The sequence below is a fragment of the Mobula birostris genome, chromosome 1 (assembly GCF_030028105.1).
Source record: "Mobula birostris isolate sMobBir1 chromosome 1, sMobBir1.hap1, whole genome shotgun sequence".
Classification (NCBI taxonomy): domain Eukaryota; kingdom Metazoa; phylum Chordata; class Chondrichthyes; order Myliobatiformes; family Myliobatidae; genus Mobula; species Mobula birostris.
This window is the reverse complement of record NC_092370.1, coordinates 203,909,320-203,934,917: the sequence shown is the minus strand read 5'-3', so window position 1 is coordinate 203,934,917 and position 25,598 is coordinate 203,909,320. Positions and strand designations below refer to the sequence as shown.

Here is a 25,598-nt window from a genome sequence, read left to right as displayed (position 1 = left end):
AACTAGCCAAGGCCAACAATATACATTACTTACCTCAAAAGTATGATCCAGCCTATAAACTGGCACAGAGTTAACTGTACTGACAATCTCCAACACTCCATTAAAGTTGTTGAGCTCTTGGAATACTTGCAGGATCTCTATAACTCGACTTAAAACAGCCACTCTTTCCTCAAAATTTTCTGCCTCCACTATACATCTGAGGGAATAAATAGAAAATATCAAGTCACAAGGAGAGAATCTGAACTGTTACATATTAGGAAACCTTTTAAAATTTAAGATGGCCTGCAAAAATGTTTCATCCTTATTTCTCTTCACTGATTGTATTGCACTTGCAATACCAAACAATATTCATAATATAGAAAGTCAAATGCTATGATGAAAGTAAACAGAACCTAATCAAGCCATTGGCTGAAGCACTTTACATAAAATCCTCACATTCACAAGAGACAACTCTTCTAAATTCAATACTTTCTAATCTAGCATTTTAATTCTGCACTCAATTCAATCTTAATTTAGTAAAACTAGGATTTATCAATTATCAATGTTATCTCTAGGTAAATTATTTGTACTATGCCAGTGCACTTAACAAAAAAATCAGTGTTAACAAACAATACTTTGAAGATATTCATTAAGGCAATTTTTTTTTTTTTTACATACATATGTAAAACTTTTATGCACACACATACACACATCTCATCTTCTTCACAGGATCTACCATCCATTTCCACAACCTTTACTTTTACTTTATTGTCGCCAAACAATTGATACTAGAGCATACAATCATCACAGTGACAAATTGATTCTGCGCTTTGCGCTCCCTGGAGTATAAATCGATAGTAAATAGTAAAAATTTAAATTATAAATCATAAATAGAAAATAGAAAAGGGAAAGTAAGGTAGTGCAAAAAAACCGAGAGGCAGGTCCGGATATTTGGAGGGTACGGCCCAGATCTGGGTCAGCATCCATTCAGCAGTCTTATCACAGTTGGAAAGAAGCTGTTCCCAAATCTGGCCATACGAGTCTTCAAGCTCCTGAGCCTTCTCCCGGAGGGAAGAGGGACGAAAAGTGTGTTGGCTGGGTGGGTTGTGTCCCTGATTATCCTGGCAGCACTGCTCCAACAGCGTGCAGTGTAAAGTGAGTCTACGGACGGAAGATTGGTTTGTGTGATGTGCTGCACCGTGTTCACAATCTTCTGAAGCTCCTTCTGGTTTTGGACAGGACAATTTCCATACCAGGTTGCGATGCACCCTAGAAGAATGCTTTCTACGGTGCATCTATAAAAATTAGTGAGGGTTTTAGGGGACAGGCCAAATTTCATTAGCTTTTTCAGGAAGTAAAGGCGCTGGTGGGCCTTCTTGGCAGTGGACTCTGCTTGGTTGGACCAAGTCAGGTCATTTGTGATATTGACCCCGAGGAACTTAAAAGCTTTTGACCTGTTCCACTTGCGCACCACCAATGTAAATGGGGTCGTGTGGTCCGCTACTCCTTCTGAAGTCAACAACCAATTCCTTCGTCTTGCTGACTTTGAGGGATAGGTTATTGTCTTCGTATCATGCCACCAGGTTCTTAATTTCCTCTCTGTACTCAAACTCATCATTACCCAAGATACAGCCTATAATTGTGGTGTCATCAGCAAACTTATATATTGAGCTTGATGGAAATTTGGCTACACAATCATGGGTATACAGTGAGTACAGCAGGGGGCTGAGTACACAGCCTTATGGGGCACCGGTGCTCAGAGTGATTGTAGAGGAGAGCTTGTCCCCTATTTTTACAGCCTGGGTCCTATCTGTGAGGAAGTTGAAGATTCAGCTGTCGATCTGAGTGCTAAGGCCCAGGTTCCGGAGCTTAGGAATCAGTTTATTTGGAATGATGGTATTAAAGGCAGAGTTGTAGTCAATGAAAAGGAGCCTTACATATGCGTCTTTATTCTCCAGGTGTTCTAAGGAGGAACGTAGGGCCAGAGAGATGGCATCACCTTACTACTATTGCCAGCTTCCCTCTTGTTAACTGATGTTATTTGCTCATTTCTCAGGCACTACCTCTTCAAATTGACAGCCTTCAACCTCCACTACACTGGCACAGTATGGAACTGAACCAGATTGTTCACAACATAATGTGTGATGTGGGGGAATAAATATATACGAAATTGCAAAAGAACAAATTTAGCCTGTTTTTCTTTTTAATTACATCTGCAGTCACTTGTGCCTCAACTGAAAATGTACACATCACACCAATAATCAAACAGCTGACCCATTTGTAACAAATCTGCTTTTTTAACTGACATGGTGATCTCTTGATTATACCTGGCCATAAACCAGTGACTGTTGTAGTTACCTTGGAAGGTGCAAAGAGATTTGCTTTGGAAAATGACAAGACAAAGAGGCACCTGCTGCCAACCAGCAAACTATGGTATTTACTTCAGAAACCAAAAAGGAAATAGTTTCTACTGCTCCTTTCTGGTTTTTAAAATGATGACCCTTTCTTCTGCCTTCTGTATAATCAAAATTCCTTCTCCTACGAACCACACAACTGTGGGGACGTTACCATTAAGAGATAAACCATGGCGAATATTTATCAGAGCACATACATGTCACGACAGACATTGCTGAGACATTTTCTGAAGGCATTTTTAGAACTGTAATTATAAACAGGATCAATGAACAACTGTGCAAATATAAACAAGTAGCAACAAATAATGAGAGCATGAAATAACAAGATAAACAGTCCTTAAAGTGAGACCATCGATTGTGGGAACACCAGAAGTAGAATAAGTGTAGTTATCCCCTTTTATTCACGAGCCTGATGGTTGGGGGGTAGTAACTGTTCTTGAACCTGGTCGTGTGAATCCGAAGGCACCTGTACCTTCTACCTGATGGCAGCAGTGAGAAAAGATCATGGCCTGAGTGGTGAGGATCTTTGATAGGCATTATTCTGAGAATGCAATCCCTCTGAAATATTTGGGCAGGGGAGGGGAAAATAACCTGTACATGCATCTGTCTAAATGCACTTAAACGTTGCTGTCATATCTGCTTTAACCACTTCCCCTGGCAGCATGCTCCAGGCACCTCCCAGCTTCTCACCTCATCCCCGTCCCCCACCATTCACCACCCCCCTCACCTGATTTCACCTCTCACCTGCCAGCTTATATGCCTTTCCCTCCCCAAGCCTTCCTACTCGGACTCCTGCCAACTTCTCTCAAAGTCCTGATGGAAGGTCTCAGTCCGAAACTTTGACTGTTTAATCCTCTCCTTAGATGCTGCCTGTCCTGCAAAGTTACTCCAGCATTATTGCGTGCGTTGCTCATGACGTCTAGCATCTGCAGTAACTCTTCTGTCCAGACATATAACACCCTGTTTTTTTAAAAAAAACCTTGCTTCACTTGTCTCCTTTAAAACTTTCCCCTCTTTCTTCAAAGGTATGTCCTCTGGTATTTGACATTCCACCCTGGGAAAAAGTCTATCTACCCTCTCTATATCCCTCATAATTTTATGTGCTTTTTTCAGGTCACCTCTCAGCTTCTGACACCCCAGAAAAAAAAATATCCGTTTATGTTTAACCTCTCTTATAATGAAAACAATCCATTCTAGGCAACAACCTGGTGAAACTTTTCAGCACCCTCTACAAGTCTCCACATTCTTCCTGTAGCATGGCATGAAATACTCCAAATAAGAACAACTTAAGTTTCATATGGCTCTACAATAAGCTTCCAAAGATGCCGTAAGCACATCCACTTGTTTTTCCATTCTGGTGGAATTGCACCCCACAGCCCTCTGTATATCAATGCTACTAGTAATGCTGCATTTACTGCACATTTTCCTCCTGCATTTGACCTCCCAAAATGCATCACCACACTTATCCAGATTAAAATCTACCTCCAATTCTCCACTAAACTTCCAATTGCTCTTATATCTTCCTCACTATCCACAACTATGACTAAATTTGCAGGCAACATTAAGATTGGCAAAGCACCAAGATATTCAACCAAATCATTTACACATTTAATCAAAGTCATATATCATGTGAACTTACTTTTCAAACCACAGTGTAAGATTTGTTGTGTGACGAATCATTTTCAATAAATTAGGAGAATTCACCTCTTTGTTTTCCTTTGTCCAGACACTTCCTACTAGTTCAGATGGCTGAACAGCCCTATAAAATGACAAGTAGATTGTTTTTAAAACCAAAAAATACAAGAACAAAGAATTGAAAAGAGTTCCACGTAACTCCTAAGATTTATATCATTGGTGTTTGAGTATTAATAGTCTTAATAAATTTGTATATTAGCATTTATTTTTATTAATAGCTCGTAACATGTACAACTAAAATGCACATGGGGACAGCATGTTTGTAATTGCAGCATGGAATAAAAGCTTTTATTTAATATTTTAGCTGATTTTCATAATTCACATTATACATGTGTACAGTAAATGCAGCAACTCACTTACTCAACTGCAAGTGGACCTGCACTGGTATTCTGCGGACAGCTGATTCATTAAAGTTCACCCGTGTCCCAGTCTGAATATGCACAAATCCCCGCCACTTTCACTGTTACGCTGTCTAATATCATGTGGGAATATCGTCCCAGGAAGCTGCTATGGAGGCCTAATCTCCACTGATGCTCCACCAGCAACAATTTTCCCCCTGGCTCAGTGTGGAGAGGTTGCCTGCGAGGTTGGAACAAGCAGTGTGACTGCCCAGCACTTGGATGTGGGACGTGGGGCTGCACCATGACTGGCATGTTGAGTGCAACCACTGCTATATATTTCTAATAAGTACTGCTTTTTGTACTCAACTGAAGTATTTATAATTCAAACATTTACATTTTATGTATCTTAATGTTAAATGCGGTGGAAGATACATAGCTTGAAAATTTGTAATTATGTGTCCTGGTAAAAACAATATAGTTCAATGATCGAATGGAAAAGATACATGCTTATGCATAGACTGGCAAAGTGCATAGACACATGATGTGTTGTAAAGTAGAAGTCACCCCTCATCACCCCCACCTCAATTTTACTGCATATTCAAAAACCTCCAGAGCAACTTGTGGACTATATTTTATACAACTTTAACAAAATGTGCTCATTTATCATTGTAGAGCAAATTATTTTAAATGGTTTTGGATATAGGTTAGAAGTACTCCTATTTTGGATTTCTGATGGCAACAACTTAAAAGCTGATAAGTGTTAGACCTTACGTCCGAGTCTACTTACCAAATAAAGTAACTATTATTTTACCTGTAAAGGTCCGATTCCAAGAGTGTGAGCTGCCGTGCTATTTCAATTGGATGAAGTGTCATGAGATCAAATGTCTCAATCTGTCCAGGTCGACTGATATGCCATTCGATTTGAGGTGGTGGGTTCTCGAAGGTGATAGCATGGCTGATCCCATTTACTTGAGTTTGTCTCTTGCGATTAATAATTTTTGTAATTGATTCTACCCACTTCTTCATGGCTTTTCCTACAAAGATAAATTGGCTGTGTTACTCTCAGGTCATAGAACTTTTCAAATAATTTCACTGTTACACAACTTAGCCATGGTTAAACACTATCTACAAAGTTTAAACATTCATTAATTTGAAAAGTGTCATGGATGTAAGTTTCTTGTCCTGGTAAGTTAAACAAGTAGCAGGAGAATCCAGACAACATTTTCTGTCATCTCAGGCCAATGTCTTATTCAACACCTTATTCATGAGAGTCAATTTATGTTTCTCACAATAATAAAGTCAATATTTAAATTTGTAACTCCACAGCTGGACTTGATTTTTGAAAATCAGGGTAAGGAAAGAAAGACGGTGCGGAATACCCCAGGGCATAACTATACATAAAACTGCCAGGAACATGTACTTTGTGAAGAAATATACAATGAAAGAACTGCACAACTAAAGATAAAAATAATGACATTAGCAGGATAAGTTGGCACAACGTGAGGAAATGGATGTTTCAATATTCCTTATTATAAATTGAATATCCAAAATGTGCGATCTGTAATTTGAACAAATAGCAATCAACTTCGGACCTGACAAACTTGGATTTTCAGCAAAATTACATACCTCGCACGCTTGAAATAAATGCTTCTAACCTATTAAGAAGCATGTTGTCTCTCTCAAAGTCATAGAAATGATGTTCTACCCAATGTCGAAAAACATTTAGCACCCTAAAAAGAAAAGACTTTATAAAACTAAAGCACAAGAACATTTTATTGTGGTCTAATTTTATCAATTACAACTTTCAGGTTTCATATCAACAGTAATAGTGCAAACCAAACTTGAGAGAACCTTAGAGAATGAGATTTATAGTGAAAATTGACCTCTGGGCAGTTTTTAAAGTGGCTGAATCCACTTGGTTCACCCCTTTGGAGTAGCTGTTCCAAAATTCACTTGCTTCATACCTTAAAGTCAAAGTTGTGTGAGCACAAGTATTTACAAATAATAAGTACAATTTTATTGCAGATTAATACATACATTGGAAAACCATATTTTTTCCTCAAAAGTCTTGTAAATTATATAATAAAGAGAATTCTGAAAAATGCACTGGGATCACTGCAGGCTACCAAAATTGTGTAATTAAAATATTACTTACTGCCCATTTTTCTGCTGGCATTTAGGGCAGCAATGAAGGTCCTCCATCTCTGTCTGGAAAGAAGGATTCTTCACTGCTGTTTCTGTAACAATGTACTTTGACCAGTCAGGGTTGTTAGCCCTGAGCTGAACACCAAACCTGGAGGACCAGTGGACCACTCTTAGTCTGGCCTCTATCCTTTGACCTGTTTGGCATGGGTGACCCCACCAAGAGTCAAAGCACAAGGCCCTGGCTCCAGCCAACATAGCTCTCCGGGTCACTGAGGCACACAAGCCTCTAAACCCTACGACAAGGCTGTGGTCCTCTTACAGGAATTAAAAATATTACTCCTGAATAATTTTGAAAATGCTTTTCAATTTACAATTTGCTCTCATACATTTCCATGGGGAAGAAAGGCTTCTCTCCCCACTTTAACGCTTGCTTGTTGTACACTTTATCTGGAGTATTTCCCTGCAATAAAGACTTTGATTTAAATGAAAATTAGAGAACTGTGAGAGATTAGACACATTATTTGTTAAAGCCAAACATGCAAGTACGAAACCTGAAATACCACTGCCCATTTTCCCAGCCAGGTGCACCTAACTGGTTGCCAAGCAATAACATTTTTTACAAATTGTTTTTTGAATGTCGCAAGAAAATTTTAGATAAAATTCACATATGCTACGAAGAATCATATCTCACCTTAACATTACAAGTACCAACTTAAACAAAGTCTATAGCAAACTACATCAGCAGAATAAAGTTTGATTGGTTACGACAGTAGTCGACACCCTAACTGGGCAGCTAACAATGGTGTCAACTTGAAAAAAATTGTTTTGAAAGTGTAAACACACCTGAGTTGCACTGGCTGGATATACTCCTTACGAAACCGTTTCAACTCTGCACTGACTGGCTGTTCACCCTTTTCCCTGGCGAGCCTATCTGCCTCAGTGGGCTCTGGATCAGGTATTTCAAATCTGTATATAAAGAAAAATATATCAAGATTTATTTTTGATTTAACAGTTCAACAGAAAATATATAATACAAAAAAATACAGAATAAGTTGATTGGGTGAGACTACAACTAGAGGTCATGGGTTAAGGGTGAAAGGTGAAATGTTTAAGGAAAACATGAGGGGGAACTCCTTCATTCAGTGGGCCGTCAGAGTGTGGAACGAGCTTCCAATGCTAGTGATAGATATGGAGTCAATTTCAACATTTAAGATAAGTTTGGATAGGTACATGGATGGGATGGGTATGGAGGTATGGTCCAACTGCAGGCTGATGGGATTAGGTAGATTACAGACTAGGTCAGTACAGATCAAATGGGCTAGATGGCCTGTTTCTGTGCTGGAGTGTCCTATAAAAGTATGCTTTTATAGAATTTAGTTAAAACTTTTGCTTATTTACCTTTCTATTAACAAGCTCAGTAACTCTTGTGGTTTGCAGAATGAACGATATGTCGTCAGAAAAGTGCGCACAAAATTAGGATCTGAAAGAAAAAAAAATCAAATTACCAATATTCTGATGTTCAGTTTGCAGTGTGTGTTAAAAACTTTTAGAACAAAATAGTAACTCATTACAATCAGCTGCTATTTTCAGAGAACTTGCTATTTGTAGTGTAGAAACTGGTGAAAGCAGAATTAAAGTCTGTCACGAGCCTTGTAGCCTATCAGGCTGATGGTTATGCCGGTTTCCGTGGTGTGAAGCTATTGAGAGTACGAGACTCTCCCCCTAGATAGGAGACCAGTCTATCATGAGGTTAACCCCCAGCATTTTTGCCGGTACCCATTCTCAGCTGGGTAAACTGGAGCATTGTGTAGTTAAGTACCTTGCTCAAGGACACACACACTGCCTCAGCCGAGGCTCGAACCCACGACTTACAGATCGCTAGTCCAACACCCTAACCACTTGGCCACGCGCCACATGAAAGCAGAACACGTGTATCTAAAAGCCTAATTTAAGCGTCTTTCCACACAAGGCTGTAAACATCCATTTTGTTTGGGGCGGGGGGGGGGGTGTGTGAGGAGAGTGTCAGTTCCTTGCAGGTGAGAGCATAATAATCTGTATTCAGACAGTTAAATGAACAAAATACATGTCACAAATAAAATATTGCAAAATATGTTTCTAAATCAACAAGTAGAACAGTCCAAGGTAGAGCATTCTTCCAAGAATCAGTGCAAACTTACAACAGCATCTGAAGTCAAAACTTCAATTTACCCAATGCTATACCTGATAATAAAGATATTACAAATTTTACAACTTCCAGAGGGGAGCTCCTGAGCCACACCAGCTAATATTCAGCACAGAGCTGGCCACTGACACACATCATCATCCTATAGGACACAAGGCTACTATTTCGTACTTGACCAAGAAAAAGCAGGGGGTCAAACTGGGATTGAGGGAGTGATGATGTAGTTAAAGCTGATGAACAGGAATGTAGGCATGCATTACAATAATATGCATCTGTAAAGGAGTAGCTCCTGTCATTGACACTGAGCGATTCTAGTGCAAGTTTTCTGGAAGGATCAAAGGTAAATGCTAACTCACCTTAGAGATCAAAATATGCATCAACTTAGATACAGAGGATAGCCGAAGTAAAACTCACATGGCAAAGTTTATTACAGAAAAAACGTTTCCAGTTTGGTTTCCCTCTTCAGAGAACTAGAATATCTCATTTAGAAACTGAACACACATTTGCCCAGAAATTCATCCAGATGAGTAATGCCTTCAAATGAAACAGCAGCAAGTTGCATCTCATCTCTGGCTTCACTGGAACTACATTTCACAGGTAGGATACAACATACTGTTGTCAGTACTCAGCCCCTTTACTTCTACCAACCAATAATGAACTGAGACATAATTCTTCTCTATCTTGTGTTCATTTAGTTTGTTGTACAATTCCCAAGGATAGAACACCAAGTTAGACTAGCTACTGAACAGAAACTAAAATGAATGGTACATCTGTGGATTAATTAACTAGAATTTTTTTTATATGGAAAATTCCATTAGTCCATCAACACCATCAACCCCACCACATTTACCTGCATACATGTGGTATGTCAGTCTCTCAATCAACTTTAATACTGTTCCTCCCTTTATGACTGGTATTCCAGATTTAGTTTGGACGTTTTCTTCAAACACTATATTCTCTTCAGAATCTTCTTCTGCAAAATTATAAACATCTGGACTTGGCAGTCTGAGTGGCTGTTCCTTCTCCTCACACAGAAGGACTGTGTCTAACATGCGTTCCAGGGTACTCCGGTATTGAAGTGAAATCAAAGCTGCCATCCAATTGTTTTTGTCTTCAGCAGATTTGGCAGCAAATACTACACTGTTCTCATCCTTGGAAAGAATTTCAAATGCATGCTTGTATTCAAAAGTGTCGTCTTTATCAATAATTTGCACTTTTCGCATAAGAAACTTTTCCTTGAGTCTGTACTCAACATTGCTACAGCCAGGTAGTCTGGACTGCCCGTGATTGATTTTGCAACTGATCATTAAGCCATCAAAAAGGAAAATATGTCGTTCATGCTTTGCTCCAACTCGTGTTAGTGCTCCTTCCATTATAAATTCATTGCAGCACTGTCCGATATCCTTCCCCTCCCATCCATCAATATTCTTTTGAATTTCATTCATTTTCTTGATAGCAAGATGTTTACTTCTCATCTGATGGTTGTAGAGGCGAGGTAGACGTTCTCTGTGAAACAAAAAAAAAATTAGATTTTATTGTATTTGTATTCAGCAATTTGACCACAAAGATAATATGCTTTGTTAGGGACAATATTTTTTAAAGTTTAATCATGCTTGCACAAAAAAAGGGAGAATTTACATAAGCTGCTTAAAAATTACAAGAAATCATTCAACAAAACTTATTTTTCAGCATGCAGGTGTATGCACTAACTTGAATCTGGTCTCTTGGTTACATAACTATCAAGCATTCTTAGCAGTAGGTATGGTTCAAAACACATTGTATTCTACACCAATCTTATCCTCCAGCACCAAATTATTTCAAAGAGAATAAATCATTCCTTGATTTTGGCAATGTTACTGATTTACCTACAGCTTGTGATTATCAATCTACACTTAAAAATGCATCCTGTACCAAGAATCTTTAAATGATCAGAAACTCAATTAACCGGACTTTATAGAAGAAATGCTGTTTTTCATTATCTAAGTAAATTTGCTACATTCAGATCAGAGCACTGAAGAATTCCTTCCTTTTAATTTTTATAATCAAAACTGGGTAGAAGTAATAGCCAGAGAACAATTAGCCCTCAGAAGCACCCTAATTGCAATAGTGTTCGGTCTGTTTGCTTGCTAGGCCTCTCCCATTTCAATCCATTACTTTTCAGTACTGCATTCAAAAAGCTGGTATTTATTGTCCATTCCCGACAAGATAAAAACTAATTAGTAGCCATGGTGCAAGAACTGTTATTCAATGTCATGTTAATTTCAATTCAATTTGCTAGAAAGATGCTCCAAGACACTGAGGCAAATGGTAATGTTTAAAATGGTGCATGAAAGTAGATTATCTTTTCTCACCTTGCCCCCAAATAATGCTTCAAGAGAGCAGCTAGTCAGCCCCAACATCCAATATTATTCAGTTACATTTCTCCCAGGTGATTCACAACCATAAAGCTGTTAAAAACTTTACCCCAATTGTACTTCAGGGTAAAAAATATTTGTTAATATGCAATTTGCACTATTAATACACACACAATAAAGATGTATTTACCCAGCCAACAAACTATTTTGGATTTCTGGTCAGTCTGACAAAAGGTAAAAAGAAAGGTATCAACTTAATCAACTACCTATGGCAACATAAAGGAAAATACTAAAACATTTTTGCTTACCCCGCCCTGCGTTTAGGAAGATGTTTATTGCAGATACGTTCCATACTGCATTGGAGATTCAGCAAAGTAGTAATGGCTTGTTTCAAACACTCCCTGTCTTCTCCATCTTTACTCTTCTCTTGTAGTTGCTGTAATTTTTATAATTTTAAAGACAAAAAAAATACAATTAGCACAAGAGTAAGCTCAGGTGAAAACAAACAAGGAAATACTCCTCTCAAGGCAATTTAACATAACCGTAACATAGTGATATCATAACTTTTACCTGTTACACTATAAAAAGGGCAATTCTTTTGGATGACTATCAATTCTTATGAAAGGCTGGCAGAAAAAAACCCTGAAAATCCATTATAATTACAGTGAAACCTAGTCTCAGCTTCACTTGTAAACACATTCTTTCAGGTGCTGAAAGACCTGGACAGTCATAAATATTTTACATGATAAACAAAACAAGCAGCTTTGCTAAATAATGGATATTCACAAATACTGAACAGCCCTAGTATAACAGTTCCTGTTTTTTTTAATATATTTTATACCTTAATCTATGTTGCACAGGTATTATAAGCAATGTCACACTGATCACCACTACAGTTTAGCAACACTATGATCACTTTACAACAAGAGACAGCATTCTTTGTTCTGATTGTGCTTTCCCTCTTCCTGTTAAAATTATGTACAATTTATCACATTTTTATGAACTGTTTGCCTGCGATACTGCTGCAACTAAGATTTCAATTACACCTGTGCATACATTTACTCATACAAACGATTCTACTTTGATCTGGAGGACCTTAGTTATAATAAATCTTTATCAAAATCAAAGGAGCATAAAACTGAAAGCAACACACAGAAGTTGCCGGAAAAACTCAGCAGGCCAGGCAGCATCTATGGACAAAAGTACAGTTGACGTTTCAGGCAGAGACCCTTCAGCAGGACTGGAGACAAAAAGATGGGGAGTACATTTAGAAGATGAGGGGAGGGAGAGGAGAGAGAAACACAAGGTGATAGGTGAAACCAGGATGGGGAGAGATGAAGTGAATAGCTGGGAAGTTGATTAGTGGAAGAGATACAGGGGTGGAGGAGGAGGAGTTTAGGAGAGGACAGAAGGCCAAAGAAGAAGGAAAAGGGGGAAGGAATACCAGAGGGAGGCAATGGGCAGTCAAGGAGCTAAGGTGAGAGAATGGTGGAGTGGGGGGTGGGGCATTACTAGAAGTTTGGGAAATCGATGCTCATGCCATTAAGTTGGAGGCTACCCAGATGGAATACAAGGTGGTGTTCCTCCAACCTGAGTGTGGCCTCATCGTGACAGTACAGGATGCTGTGGACTGACATACCGGAATGGGAAGCAAAATTAAAGCACATTATAATTTAATTTCAAAACTGACAAGTAAATATGGAAGCAAAACACAAAACTTATTAGAATGAATGACCATCACAATTTTTACTTTATGACCCCCTTTATCAAAGTATTCTATCTCATCCTGTCAACGTAGGTGTTAACACGGGTGCTTTTCATCGTTAACATGAGCCTATGATAGTTGAATCCAGACCACCGCTGAGCAATGAGGTCTGAATTACCAAGATAAACTTTGCCTGTTCCAATAATCCTCTAGCATTTTTGTCTCCTTTACACTCCTCACCTTGTCTGTCCTACTTATCCTTCAATAAAAATTCCCATTCTTCAGGGCACATCAAAATATAATAAAAATGTTCTCAGTTTTCATCTTCACTAATATCAACCTTCTCAAATTTATTCTGCTTTCTCTCCTCACAAACTTCCCTTTACTTTCTTTCTCTCGCACAAACTTGCCCAACCATATTCCATAACCATTCCCTTGACCTCTCCATCCCACATGACCTTATGGTTTCCATTCTCCCAACCACAGATGGGGCCAGGTCTGATTGGCACACACCACCCAAAACACGTCTAGCCCCCAACCACATTTCCTTCTTATCCATCCAGGGGGAAAAAATCTCCAATTCATACTTGCAAAATCACAACTGGATCCTCGATGCAGAATTCCTGACAACTACACCTGCACAAAGTGCACCACGATAAGGACTTGGAGCAGGAACCGGATGAACTCCAGATCATTTGGGAGGCTGGAGGGTGATCAACAAGGACATACAAGGAGGCAGTTACACCCAAGGTGCAGGACACATAACTGGGTGACTGTCAAGAGGGGGAAAGGGGATAGGCAGCCGGTGCAGAGTACCTCTGTGACCATTCCCCTCAACAACAGGTATATCGCTTTGGATACTGTTTTGGGGGGGGGGGGGGGGGGGAGAGAGAGAGAATGGCCTAGCAGCAAAAAGCCACAATAATCAGGTCTCTGGCTCTGTGGTTCAGAAGGGAAAGGGGAGAAGAGGCAATATGTAATGATAGGAGATTCAATGGTTGGGGGACAAACAGGGGGTTCTAGGCAAAGGAATGAGATTCCTGAACAGTATGTTGCCCCGCTCCCAATGCCAGGATCAGGGACAACTCAGATCAAGTCCAAAGATATCTGAAGTGGAAAGGTGAGCAGCTAACAGTCGTGGCCCACGTTGGTACCAATGATGTGGGCTGGAATGGTGATGAGGTCCTGCATTGAGAGTTCAAAGAGTTGGGTGCTAAGTTAAAGGACAGGCCCTACCCAGTTGTGATCTCAGGATTGCTACCAGTGCCATGTGCTGTGACAACAGAAACAGGAAGATCATACAGTTTAACATGTGACTAGAGAGATGGCGCAGGAGGGAGGGCTTCAGATTTGAGGATCATTGGGCTCTCTTCCAGGGCAGGCAAGACCTGTACAGGTAGGACATTTGCACCTGAACCTGAGTGGGACTAATATCCTTGCGGCAAGGTTTGCTGGTGATACATGAGGGAGGGGTTTAAACATGAGGGAGAGGTGCAGAGGGATGGGAACAAGAGCATCAGAACAGAAAGTGGAGTAGTTGCGGGGAAGATGTTCTTAAGCCTACAAACAAAGTCAGGAACAAAAATGTTCAGCATGGTGGGACTAACATTCTGAGTTGCATATATTTAAATGCAAGGAGTACTGTAGGAAAGGTGGTTGAGCTTAGGGCATGAATCAGGATATGGAATTATGACAGTGTAGACATTAGTGAGACGGTTGCAGGAGGGGCAGGACTAGCAGCTCAATGTTCCGAGGTTCAGTTGCTTTAGATGTAATAGGGAGGGAGAGATTAAAGGGGGAAAGGGTGGTATTACTAGTCTGGGAAAATGTCATGGCAGTGCTCAGACAGGACAGAATGGAGAGCTTGCCCAACGAAGCGTCATGGGTGGAACTGCGGAATAAGAAAGGAATGACCATGTTAATGGGATTATATTATAGACCCCCACCCCCAATAGTCAGTGGAGTTTAGAGAAACAGATTTGTAGAGACTGCAGATTGTTACAAAACACAAGGTTGTGGTCGTAGGTGATTTTACCTTTCCACATATTGATTAGGATTCCTATACTGTAAAAGGGCTGGATTGGAAAGAGTTTGTCAAATGCGTTTAGGAAACTTTCCTTAATCAATACAAAGAGGTCCCAACTACAGGGAACTCAGTACTAGATCTCATATTAGGGAACAACATAGGGCAGGTGACAGAAATTTGTGTATGGCAGGGGTTCCCAACTGTTTTTGCATTATGGACCACTGCCACTAACCAAGCGATCTCTGGACCCCAGTTTGGGGACCCCTGGTGTAGAGGAAATACTTTGCGTCCAGTGATTGCGATACCAATAGCTTCAATATAATTATAGAGAGGGATCGGTTTCGTTCTCAGGTTGAGATTATAAATTGGAGAAAGGTCAATTTTGATGGTGTCAGAAAGGATTTGGCAATTGTGGATTGGAACAGGTTGTTTTCTGGCAAATGTGTACTTAGTAAGTGGCAGGTCTTCAAGGATGAAATTTTGACAGTACAGAGCTATCAGAATAAAAGCCAAGAACATATGGAACATTGGTTTGAGAGATACTAAGGCCCTGGTTAAGAAGAAGGTGATACATAGCAGGTATACGCTGGAAGGAACAAATGAGATGCTTGAGGAGTATAAAAAAAAAACACAAGAGAACACTTAAGGAAATCAATAGGGCTAAAAGAAAGCATGGGGTTGCTCTAGCAGGCAAGGTGAAGGAAAATCCCAAGGGTTTCTACAAATACATTAAGAGCAAAAGGATTGCAAAGGATCAAACTGGTCCTCTCGAAGATCAGAGTGGACATCTATGCATAGAGCCAAATGAGAAGGGGGGAGATCTTAAATTACTACTTTGCATCTGTATTTACTCGGGAATCGGACAGAGTCCACTGGAGTAAGTCAAAGCAGCTTTGATGTCATGTAGAGTATTCAGATTACAGAGAGGAGGAATTTACTGTCTTGTGTCAAATTAAGGTGGATAAATCCCCAGGACCTGACAAGGTGTTCCCTCGGACCCCACAGGAGACTAGTGCAGAGAGTGCAGGGACGCAAGCAGAAATATTTAAAACGTTCTTAGCAACAGGTGAGATGCTGGAGGATTGGAAGAAAGCTAATGTTGTTCCAGAGTTTAAGAAAAGCTCAAAAATAAGCCAGGAATTTACAGGCCAGTGAGAGCCTGACATCACTGGTGGGAAATTATTGGAAGGTGTTCTAAGGGTTCAGATATACAAGTATTTGGATAGACAGGGTCTAATTAGGAAGAGTCAAGATAACTTTGTAGATGTCTAACCAATCCTAGAGTTTGAGGAAGTTATCAAGAAAGTTGATAAAGGCAGTGATGTTGTCCACATGAATTCTAGCAAGGCCTTTGACAAGATCCCACGTTGGAAGTTAGTGAATATTCAATCGCTTGGCAATCAGGATGAGGCATTAAGTTGTTTCGGACATTGGCTTCATGGGAGAAGCCACAGAGGGGTAGATGACTGTATCTCTAACTGGAGGCCCACGACTAGTGGAGTGCCACATGGATCGGTACTGGGTCCATTGTTGTTTGTCAGCTATATCAATGATCTGAATGATAATACCAGGCACCAGAGCGGATCGGAGCAGCTGAACTCTACGTTTAGACGGAGATTTAAGTGCTGGGCCAAATCGAAAAGGACAGCCACAGGCAAATTGAGGTGGTGGGGTCCTGGCCCCAGGGCGTAGAGGCAATTGAACTCTATGTTTGTACGATGATTTAGGCACCGGGCCAGATTGAAAAGGTCATGGTGTTGGGCCCCAGGCAAGGGACAAACTGATTCAGTTTGCTGCTCTGCGCTGAACTATGGGACTCTCTTTACAGACTTAAACTCAGAACGCTATTTGCTTGCTGTTACTGTTTGAATGATGTGTTTTTTCCCCTCTCTGCACATTGGGTGTTCGACTGTCCTTTTTTAAAAATTTGGGTCCTTTTAGGTTTCTTTGTTTCGTGGCTGCCTGTTAGGAGATGAATTTCAAGATTGTATAATTTATACAGAGTGTGATAATAAATGTACTTTGAACTTTGATAATATGGTAAATTGGATCGGCAAATTTGTGGATGACACCAAGAGAGTGCAGTAAATAGCGAGGAAGACCAAAGCTCGCAGTGGGATCTGGACCAGCTGGAATTTAACACGGATAAGCACAAGGTGTTACACTTTGGAAGGACAAACCAGGGTAGGACTTGCAAGGTGATGGGTCGGCCACCGAGAAGTGTGGCAGAACAGAGGAATCTGGAAATACAGATTCATAATTCCATGAAAGTAGTGTCAAAAAGTAAATAGGGTCGTAGAAAGCTTTTGGCACTTTGGCCTTCATAAATCAAAGCATAGAGAACAGCAGTTGGGATGTTACGCTGAAATTGTACAAGATGTTGATGAGGCCTAATTTAGAGTATTATGTGTAGTTCTAGTCACTTACCTACAGGAAAGATATCAATAAAATTTAAAGAGTGCAGAGAAAATTTACAATGATGTTGCCAGGACTTGAGGATCTGAATTATTGGGAAAGGCAAGTAAGTCAGGACTTCATTCCCTGGAGCATACGAGACTGACAGATTTGATACAGGTGTGCAAAATTATGAGGTGTATAGATACGGTAAATACAAGAAGGCTTTTTCCACTGAAGTTGGGTGAGACTAGAAGTCATGAGTAAGGGTGCAAAGTAAACTGTTTAAGAGGAACATGAAGAAGAACTTCTTCACTCAGAAGATGGCGAGAGTGCGGAATGAGCCACCAGCAGAAGTGATGGTTTCATGTTTGATTTCAACATTTATGAGAAATTTAGCTAGCTACATGGATGATAGGGGAATGGAGCTATAGTCCAGGTGCAGGTTGATGAGGGCAGATTAGTAGTTTGGTACTGACTAGATGGGCTGAAGAGAGTTTCTGTGCTATAGTGTTCTATGACTCTATGGATCTTTTGTGACCTCATCACTAACATCATTACAATCTCTCCCTCTGAACTGAAGTAAAAAGAATTTCTGACTGAGCTTCAATGAATGGAGTTGGGTGCCATGCTTCTTTACATTATCCAACTTGAGCCCTGCTCCAACCCAAGTACTGCTGAAATCCATGTCATTGTCACCACAAAGATATAACCACTGCTGCCCGTCCCACCGCTTTGTACTCAGCCCACTGCTGTTCACATTGCTGACTCACGACTGCACTGTCAGATCCGCATCTTTAAGTTTGCTGATGCTATTACAGTGGTTGGCCTCATCAGCAACAATGATGAGTCAGCACAGAGTGAGGAGGTAGGGAGGCTTGTCAAATGGTGTGAGAACAACAACCTGAGTTTCAACCTGGACACGACAAGGGAGATGACTGTGGATTTCAAAGCAGCTCAGGTTGACCATTCTCCATTGCACATCAATGGCTCTGCCATTGAGAGAGAGCGAAGTTCCTTTGTGTGCCCAAAACAGATGATTTAATCTGGATCTACAACACCATCTCACTAGTCAAGAAGGCACAACAGCACCAACGCTTTCTGAAGAAATTGAGGCGTTCAAGCACCCCGCCCTGATTCTAACAACTTTCTACAGGAACGCCTTTGAGTGTGTCCTGTCTGGCTGTATCACTGTGTGGTACAGAAGCTGCAAGGCTTCGGACCTCAAGACTACAGTAATACTCCCCATAGATGTCACAAATGGAGAGGAAGAGGACCCCAACACTCCTCGGCGATTTTTACTATCCACCAGGAGGAATATTGGGGTCTCCTTCCCCTCTGTTTGTGACATTTACGGGGAACATTGCAGACGAAGGGCCCAAAGCATTGTTGAAGATCCCCACCACTCATCCCACAATCCTTCTGATCCACTACCGTCAGGAAAAAGAACACCAGCATCAGGACTACGACCGCGAGCTTGGGTAACAGCTTCTTCCCTCAGGCTCTGAGACTAATGAATACCCTGTCACCTCTGAGGTCTCATCACAAAGACAGTGAGCTGTTCACTGTACTGTTTACCTATGCTGTGCTTTAATACATGTAATTTGAACATTTTATTAACTATTTATAGCATAATATTTTGGTTTATCAGCTGGGTGTGATACATGTATTGTGGGGGAACTGTGGTCCACAGGAATGTTGTTTCAGTTGTTTTTATGTATGTACTATCGGAAGACAATAAATATTGCTGCTTCCATTTATTAACAAATTACTAAATACTGAGCAACTATATCGTTGATCTGACTACACTTATTGATTGATGTAAAAGAAAATACCATTCCATAATAAATTTGTTTCCAAGTATATATGGCTACTCCTGTAACTCATTGCTGGTTATTATCCATGTGTAACCTGACTACCTACAAAAAAAGACAGTCGAGGCCAAGCAGCAAACCCTCCTATGACATCCTCCCTCCAACCACAATATGTCTGTGATTCACAAAGTTTCTTGCATTTGTACTTTGCCTTACAAAACAATCAAGGCAGCAAACACTCAGGGGCTAAGTATTGTAAAATAAAACCGAGAGAAACTTGTACAGCAGAGGGATTTAAAATCTAAATACAGACCAGATTATGCTGTGTGCACCTAATTTTCTCCAGGACTCTGATAGTAAAGGCAAACTGGTCAAGGGTTGTATTTTGTATCGACTGAGGCTCCATTATCAAAAGCTACACATCTCATTAGCTATTACTCTTTCAATAGCCAAGCCATCAAAGTAAACTCTGCTGGATAGGGCCAGAAGAAAATAGATTTTTCCTGGAGGCAAATTAAACAAGTGTGGCTTTTTTTTGTCCCAGAAGAATGCCAAAAAAAAAACACCACCCAATTTCTAACACAAGGAATACAAATTGAGTGTGATTTGTATCTGATATTTCTAGTAATACTACAAGTCAGAGGTAAACGAAAAGTGCAGAGACCTGAGCTTCCATAACTAATGATTTGGCAACCACCTCCATTAATAACTAATAATCTGGCAACCACCTACATTAATAAATACACATTCCAGTCCCTGCTCTGCCAGTCAAGTCAAGCACTTCAACTCGCCTGCCCACCCCTCCACTTCCTCCTCTCCGATGGTTAATGCTGATTTTCTTGGAGCTCCTCTCCTTTCCCTGACACTTTCAGCTTTAACTCCAATTTACCACCCAGCAGTACATTTTATCTTCCTAGGTTAGCATTCTGTGAATCTAAGGATGCAGAGCACTGAAAGGCCAGTGTCACAAGAGCATCTGTTGGAAAAGCAGTAACATCCATTTCTAGAAGTGGGTTGGATAATGATACTAAACATCTCAGATTCTGAACACCGATTTTGTATCAAACCTTAATCCACCGTTTATTACGAAGATTAATGTTTCCCCACATTGGTGCATTACATTTATTACTGGAATACTACTGACATGGTGATGTTGGCACTTCACAATCAGCCTTCCATCCTTGGACTCACTTTACACCGCACACTGTCGGAGCAGTGCTGCCAGGATAATCAAGGACACAACCCACCCAGCCAACACACTTTTCGTCCCTCTTCCCTCCAGGAGAAGGCTCAGGAGCTTGAAGACTCGTACATCCAGTTTTGGAAACAGCTTCTTTCCAACTGTGATAAGACTGCTGAACGAATCCTGACCCGGATCGGGGCCGTACCCTCCAAATATCTGGACTTGCCTCTCGGTTTTTTTGCACTACCTTACTTTCTATTTTTCTATTTATGATTTATAATTTAAATTTTTAATATTTACTATCGATTTGTAATCCAGGGAGCGGGAAGCGCAGAATCAAATATCGTTGTGATGATTGTACGTTTTAGTATCAATTGTTTGGCAACAATAAAGTATAAAGTATAAAGAATCATCTGAGTAACCTGTGTCAGGAATGCTTAGTGAATCTTGGACTGTCCTGCTAATATTCTACTGCATGCAAATCCCTCAACATTCCACTGAAGCAGACGAGGTCATTCCTCTGTAACTCAAGTTTTGCAAAGATGGAAATGGATAAGTAGAATAAACAGTATGGAGAAAGAATAGGGAGGAGACAAGAGGGCAAAGGTTTACTGCTCCAACTTAAAAATGGCCCCCATCAAGCCTAAATGCATGGTTGTTTGACAGTACTGAATTATGAACAGAATTATGTAGAGTTCAGACACAGAAGCTGCAACAAAGCAGCTTTTTCATTTAGCTTTATATTTGCAACAATGAAGATTTACATCTGCCTACCACCAGTTAGGAAAATAGGAAAGAATTGCTTGAGCTTCAAAGATCTCTTCTTATTGCTGTCATACAGGAGCCTCAGGAACCAAACCACTAGGTTCAGGAACAGTTACTACCCCTTAACCAGAGAGGATAACTTCGCTTGCCCTATCACTGAACTGTTCCACAACCTACGGATTCACTCTCAAAGACTCTCCTTCTCATGTTCTCAATATTTATTGCTTATTTATCATCATCGTTATTTATTCTCTTTTGTAGTTGTGCAGTTTGCTGTTTATTTTGCACATTGGTTGCTTGTCTGTCTTGTTGGGTGTGATCTTTCATTGATCCTATTGTCCCTCTTGGATCTACTGTGTATGCCAGCAAGAAAAAGAATCTCGGGGTTGTATTTGGTGACGTACATGTTCTCTGACAATAAATTTACTTCAAACTTTAAAATTTACTTTGAACTATAACTTAGGCATTGAAATATATTTTGTGTCCTCTCTAAAGTCACTGGCCCTGTGAAAGTATTCACATACACTGAAAACTGATAGGGTATACTACTTCATCAAAGTTGCTGGTGAACGCAGCAGGTCAGGCAGCATCTGTAGGAAGAGGTGCAGTCGATGTTTCAGGCCGAGACCCTTCGTCAGGATTGACGAAGGGTCTCGGCCTGAAACATCGACTGCACCTCTTCCTACAGATGCTGCCTGACCTGCTGCGTTCACCAGCAACTTTGATGTGTGTTGCTTGAATTTCCAGCATCTGCAGAATTCCTGTTGTTTGGGTATACTACTTCAGTCTGCTTGCCTGTTTCTTCCTTAAAAAGTTTCACATTGTATTCTTGACTCCCACAGAGTCCTTTCTGGAAGACCAAAAGTAAAATCCCTCCACAGAACAGACTGCCTCTCTCTTACCCAGATTTCATATCATCCTTGCCAGCTGATTATCTTTCAATGTCTTTGCATGGTTTTCCATGCTTTCAATTTTGGTGTCAACAGTATGAAATAAATGGCCTCCTTTGTGAGCCTGCGTGGGAAAATCTAAGTTTGCATCCCAGGGATGATCATTGCAGCCTGACAAGTATCTTATAACGCAGTAAAATGTATCAACAATAACTCATTTCCAGTCAGGAAAGTGGGGGAAAAAATGGCAGATGCTGAAAATTTGAAATAAAATCAGAACGGAAAAGCAATAAACTGCTCTATAAGTACTCAGCAGCTCAAGCACTATTTGCGGCAAGAGAATGAGTGAATGTTTCAGCTCAATAGGTTATTACCAAAAGGGGGCAACATTAGAGATAAAAAATTTAAAATACAGGGAAAGGAAGGGGGGGGGGGAAGAGGAGAAATTAAAACCATTATTAGGAATCATACCGCAAGGCGAAAGTGCTAATAGTTACACATTATATTTTCTTCTTATGTTCTTTCTGCTGCTGGCATTCATGCATTGTGGTTTCACCTTGTTACCTCCTTTTTAATTGCACCTAATGCTGCTCCTGGGACACTCTTCCACACACCCATCTGAAGTAGCGTTAGCCCCCCATGTTTGACAGTAATGGCATAAGACATAGACATGCTATTCCAAGTGATTACAGATGGTGATGAGTTACAGTTCTCCTGTTGAAGGACACCAGATATATATAGTTTTGTGTAGCCAAACTTACCCAATTTTTATTTTTAGAAAAATCAAGTTACATCAGCAACACAGTAGCCTGTCACAAGATGGCAGCACTGCTTAATGATCTTTGGAGGTCATTTTAAACTTGAGCACAAATTATGAATATTCATGAAAAGGCAAAACTTCACATTACAAGTAATATCACAGTACATGGCTGAAAATTATTTTCCACTTGATCAATTTAGTAAGGATCTTAGTGAGAGGGAATTAATCATTTTGTAATTTTGTAGTAATTCACCTCAGTTTAACAACAGAAACATCTTACCTGCAACAGATCGAAGTAATGCAAGCAATGATAAATTGGGACTAAAAGTAGTTGTGGAAGTACATATTGAACAGCTTCTTTAAATCCTTCAGCAATAGACTAGAAAGCAAGATTTATAATTTATTAGCAATGGCTTGCTCTATGAATTACTTCATTAGATTGTAAACATCATAAAGAACCTCGAAGCCACATAACAAGCATAAACCTATGAATTGAACCATAATCATTTCATAATGATTGATAGTAGATTCTGATACACCTACAATAAGAGTGCAATTAAATTAAGATCTCCTTTCACCTTTATGCCCTTTAACTGCTTATTAAAATGGAAAGTTATTTAGGTAATCTCACTGCAAAAGATAGTCAATCATAAAGAAAACAGCAAGTTAAGTGGAGCAAAGTATGAAGTCAATGCATCACTTATAATGTTAGCCTTCTATAAAGGGACAGGAAATCAATAGATTACTTTTGCTAGCAAGTCTAGAGCAATCAAGTTTAAAAATGCAACTATATTGATCTCTGGTCCTCACCAACAAATAAAAGCTACAAAAGTTTGCACTTCTAACTGCAAGATCATAGCAAGAGACATTTTTTAAAAAGAAAGTTAGAAGTGTTTTGCAGTATAAAGATAATTCAGTGTTTATTTCAGAAGAAAAAAAAAGACCTTAAGGGTTATTTTGCCCATGCAGCAACGTGACCAGATTGCTTTTAGAAGGGTTTCAGTATCTGCAGATTTTCTTTTGTTTTTGCTTTTAGGAGGGGATGGCTTTTGTTGATAGGAAGGGTTTCTTCACAGATTATATAGCTTGTAGGAAATAATCTTCTTATGAAAAAAAATTCAATTCAACTTAACTACAAAGATCAGGAGTCAGGATACAAGTTATCACAAGTGTTGATCCTCACTGGAGCAGTGAAGACGGATTGTTGTTCACTTAACAATTAAGACAAGACCATAAGACAAAGGAGCAGAAGTCGGCCATTTGGCCCATCAAGTCTGCTCCGCCATTTTATCATGAGCTGATCCATTCTCCTATTTAGTCCCACTCCCCCGCCTTCTCACCATAACCTTTGATGCCCCAGCTACTCAGATCCCTATCAATCTCTGCCTTAAATACATCCAATGACTTGGCCTCCACTGCTGCCCGTGGCAACAAATTCCATAGATTCACCACCCTCTGACTAAAAAAATTTCTTTGCATTTCTGTTCTGAATGGGTGCCCTTCAATCCTTAAGTCATGCCCTCTCGTACTAGACTCTCCCATCATGGGAAACAACTTTGCCATATCCACTCTGTCCATGCCTTTCAACATTCGAAATGTTTCTATGAGGTCTCCCCTCATTCTTCTAAACTCCAAGGAATACAGTCCAAGAGCAGACAAACGTTCCTCATATGTTAACCCTCTCATTCCTGGAATCATTCTAGTGAATCTTCTCTGTACTCTCTCCAACGTCAACACATCCTTTCTTAAATAAGGAGACCAAAACTGCCCACAGTACTCCAAGTAAGGTCTCACCAGTGCCTTATAGAGCCTCAACATCACATCCCTGCTCCTATACTCTATTCCTCTAGAAACGAATGCCAACATTGCATTCACCTTCTTCACTACCAACTCAACCTGGAGGTTAACCTTAAGGGTATCCTGTACGAGGACTCCCAAGTCCCTTTGCATCTCAGAACTTTGAATTCTTTCCCCATTTAAATAATAGTCTGCCCGTTTATTTCTTCTGCCAAAGTGCCTAACCATACACTTTCCAACATTGTATTTCATTTGCCACTTCTTTGCCCATTCTTCCAATCTATCCAAGTCTCTCTGCAGACTCTCCATTTCCTCAGCACTACCGGCCCCCCACCTATCTTCGTATCGTCAGCAAACTTAGCCACAAAGCCATCTATTCCATAATCCAGATCATTGATGTACAATGTAAAAAGAAGCAGCCACAACACAGACCCCTGTGGAACACCACTGGTAACCGGCAGCCAACCAGAATAGGATCCCTTTATTCCCACTCTGTTTCCTGCCAATCAGCCAATGCTCTATCCACGTATGTAACTTTCCCGTAATTCCATGGGCTCTTATCTTGTTAAGTAGCCTCATGTGTGGCACCTTGTCAAAGGCCTTCTGAAAATAAATTCAGACTCAGATTCCAGAAAGAACCACAAATAGTTACAAGATATCCAACATCATTCCTGTACAAGGTCAAACTGTATAATATTAGATTGTGAAACACATGATTTTTTTCAGATTCTGTAGGAATACTTTAACGTCTAGTCTGGCCAATGTGAATAGAAACTCAAATAGGACTACAGAGCATAGTGGAAACTTTGCACATATAGGATCACGAAGGTTGCGTAGCACAGGAGGTCACAGCACTAACTCTGAATAAAAGTTAACCAGTCCTGTTTCCCTGTTGTCTCTATATAGTCTAATAATTGTTTTTCTTCAGAATACTTATCCAGTTTCCTTTTGGATGCCACAACTAAATTAACCTCACTATCCAGATGAGCAGTCCATTCCAGACCCTAAATACTTGCTGAATAAAAGTTTTTCTTCATGTCACTTATGGTCTTTTTCCAATTACATTTATTCTTAACCAATCCTCAAATGGAAAGAATTTCTGATATTACCCTTCCTGAATATAAATTGTTCTATCAGACATTTCCTTAGCAACC

The 25,598-nt window shown here is 40.1% G+C and overlaps 1 protein-coding gene across 2 annotated transcripts in view; it reads right to left on the bottom strand.

Annotated features, from left to right (window-relative positions):
* Positions 1 to 25,598, bottom strand: part of sos2 (son of sevenless homolog 2 (Drosophila)) — a 114,137-nt gene that overhangs the window by 23,199 nt on the left and 65,340 nt on the right. For both annotated transcript variants that reach the window (XM_072269379.1, XM_072269389.1), the window contains exons 8-16: positions 22,928 to 23,026; positions 11,419 to 11,546; positions 9,607 to 10,262; positions 7,973 to 8,054; positions 7,418 to 7,540; positions 6,056 to 6,159; positions 5,241 to 5,463; positions 4,033 to 4,152; positions 34 to 196 (exon numbers count right to left, since the gene is read on the bottom strand). In XM_072269379.1, coding sequence (XP_072125480.1) covers positions 34 to 196; positions 4,033 to 4,152; positions 5,241 to 5,463; positions 6,056 to 6,159; positions 7,418 to 7,540; positions 7,973 to 8,054; positions 9,607 to 10,262; positions 11,419 to 11,546; positions 22,928 to 23,026 — 1,698 coding nt within the window. The remainder of the gene's footprint in view (positions 1 to 33; positions 197 to 4,032; positions 4,153 to 5,240; positions 5,464 to 6,055; positions 6,160 to 7,417; positions 7,541 to 7,972; positions 8,055 to 9,606; positions 10,263 to 11,418; positions 11,547 to 22,927; positions 23,027 to 25,598) is intronic.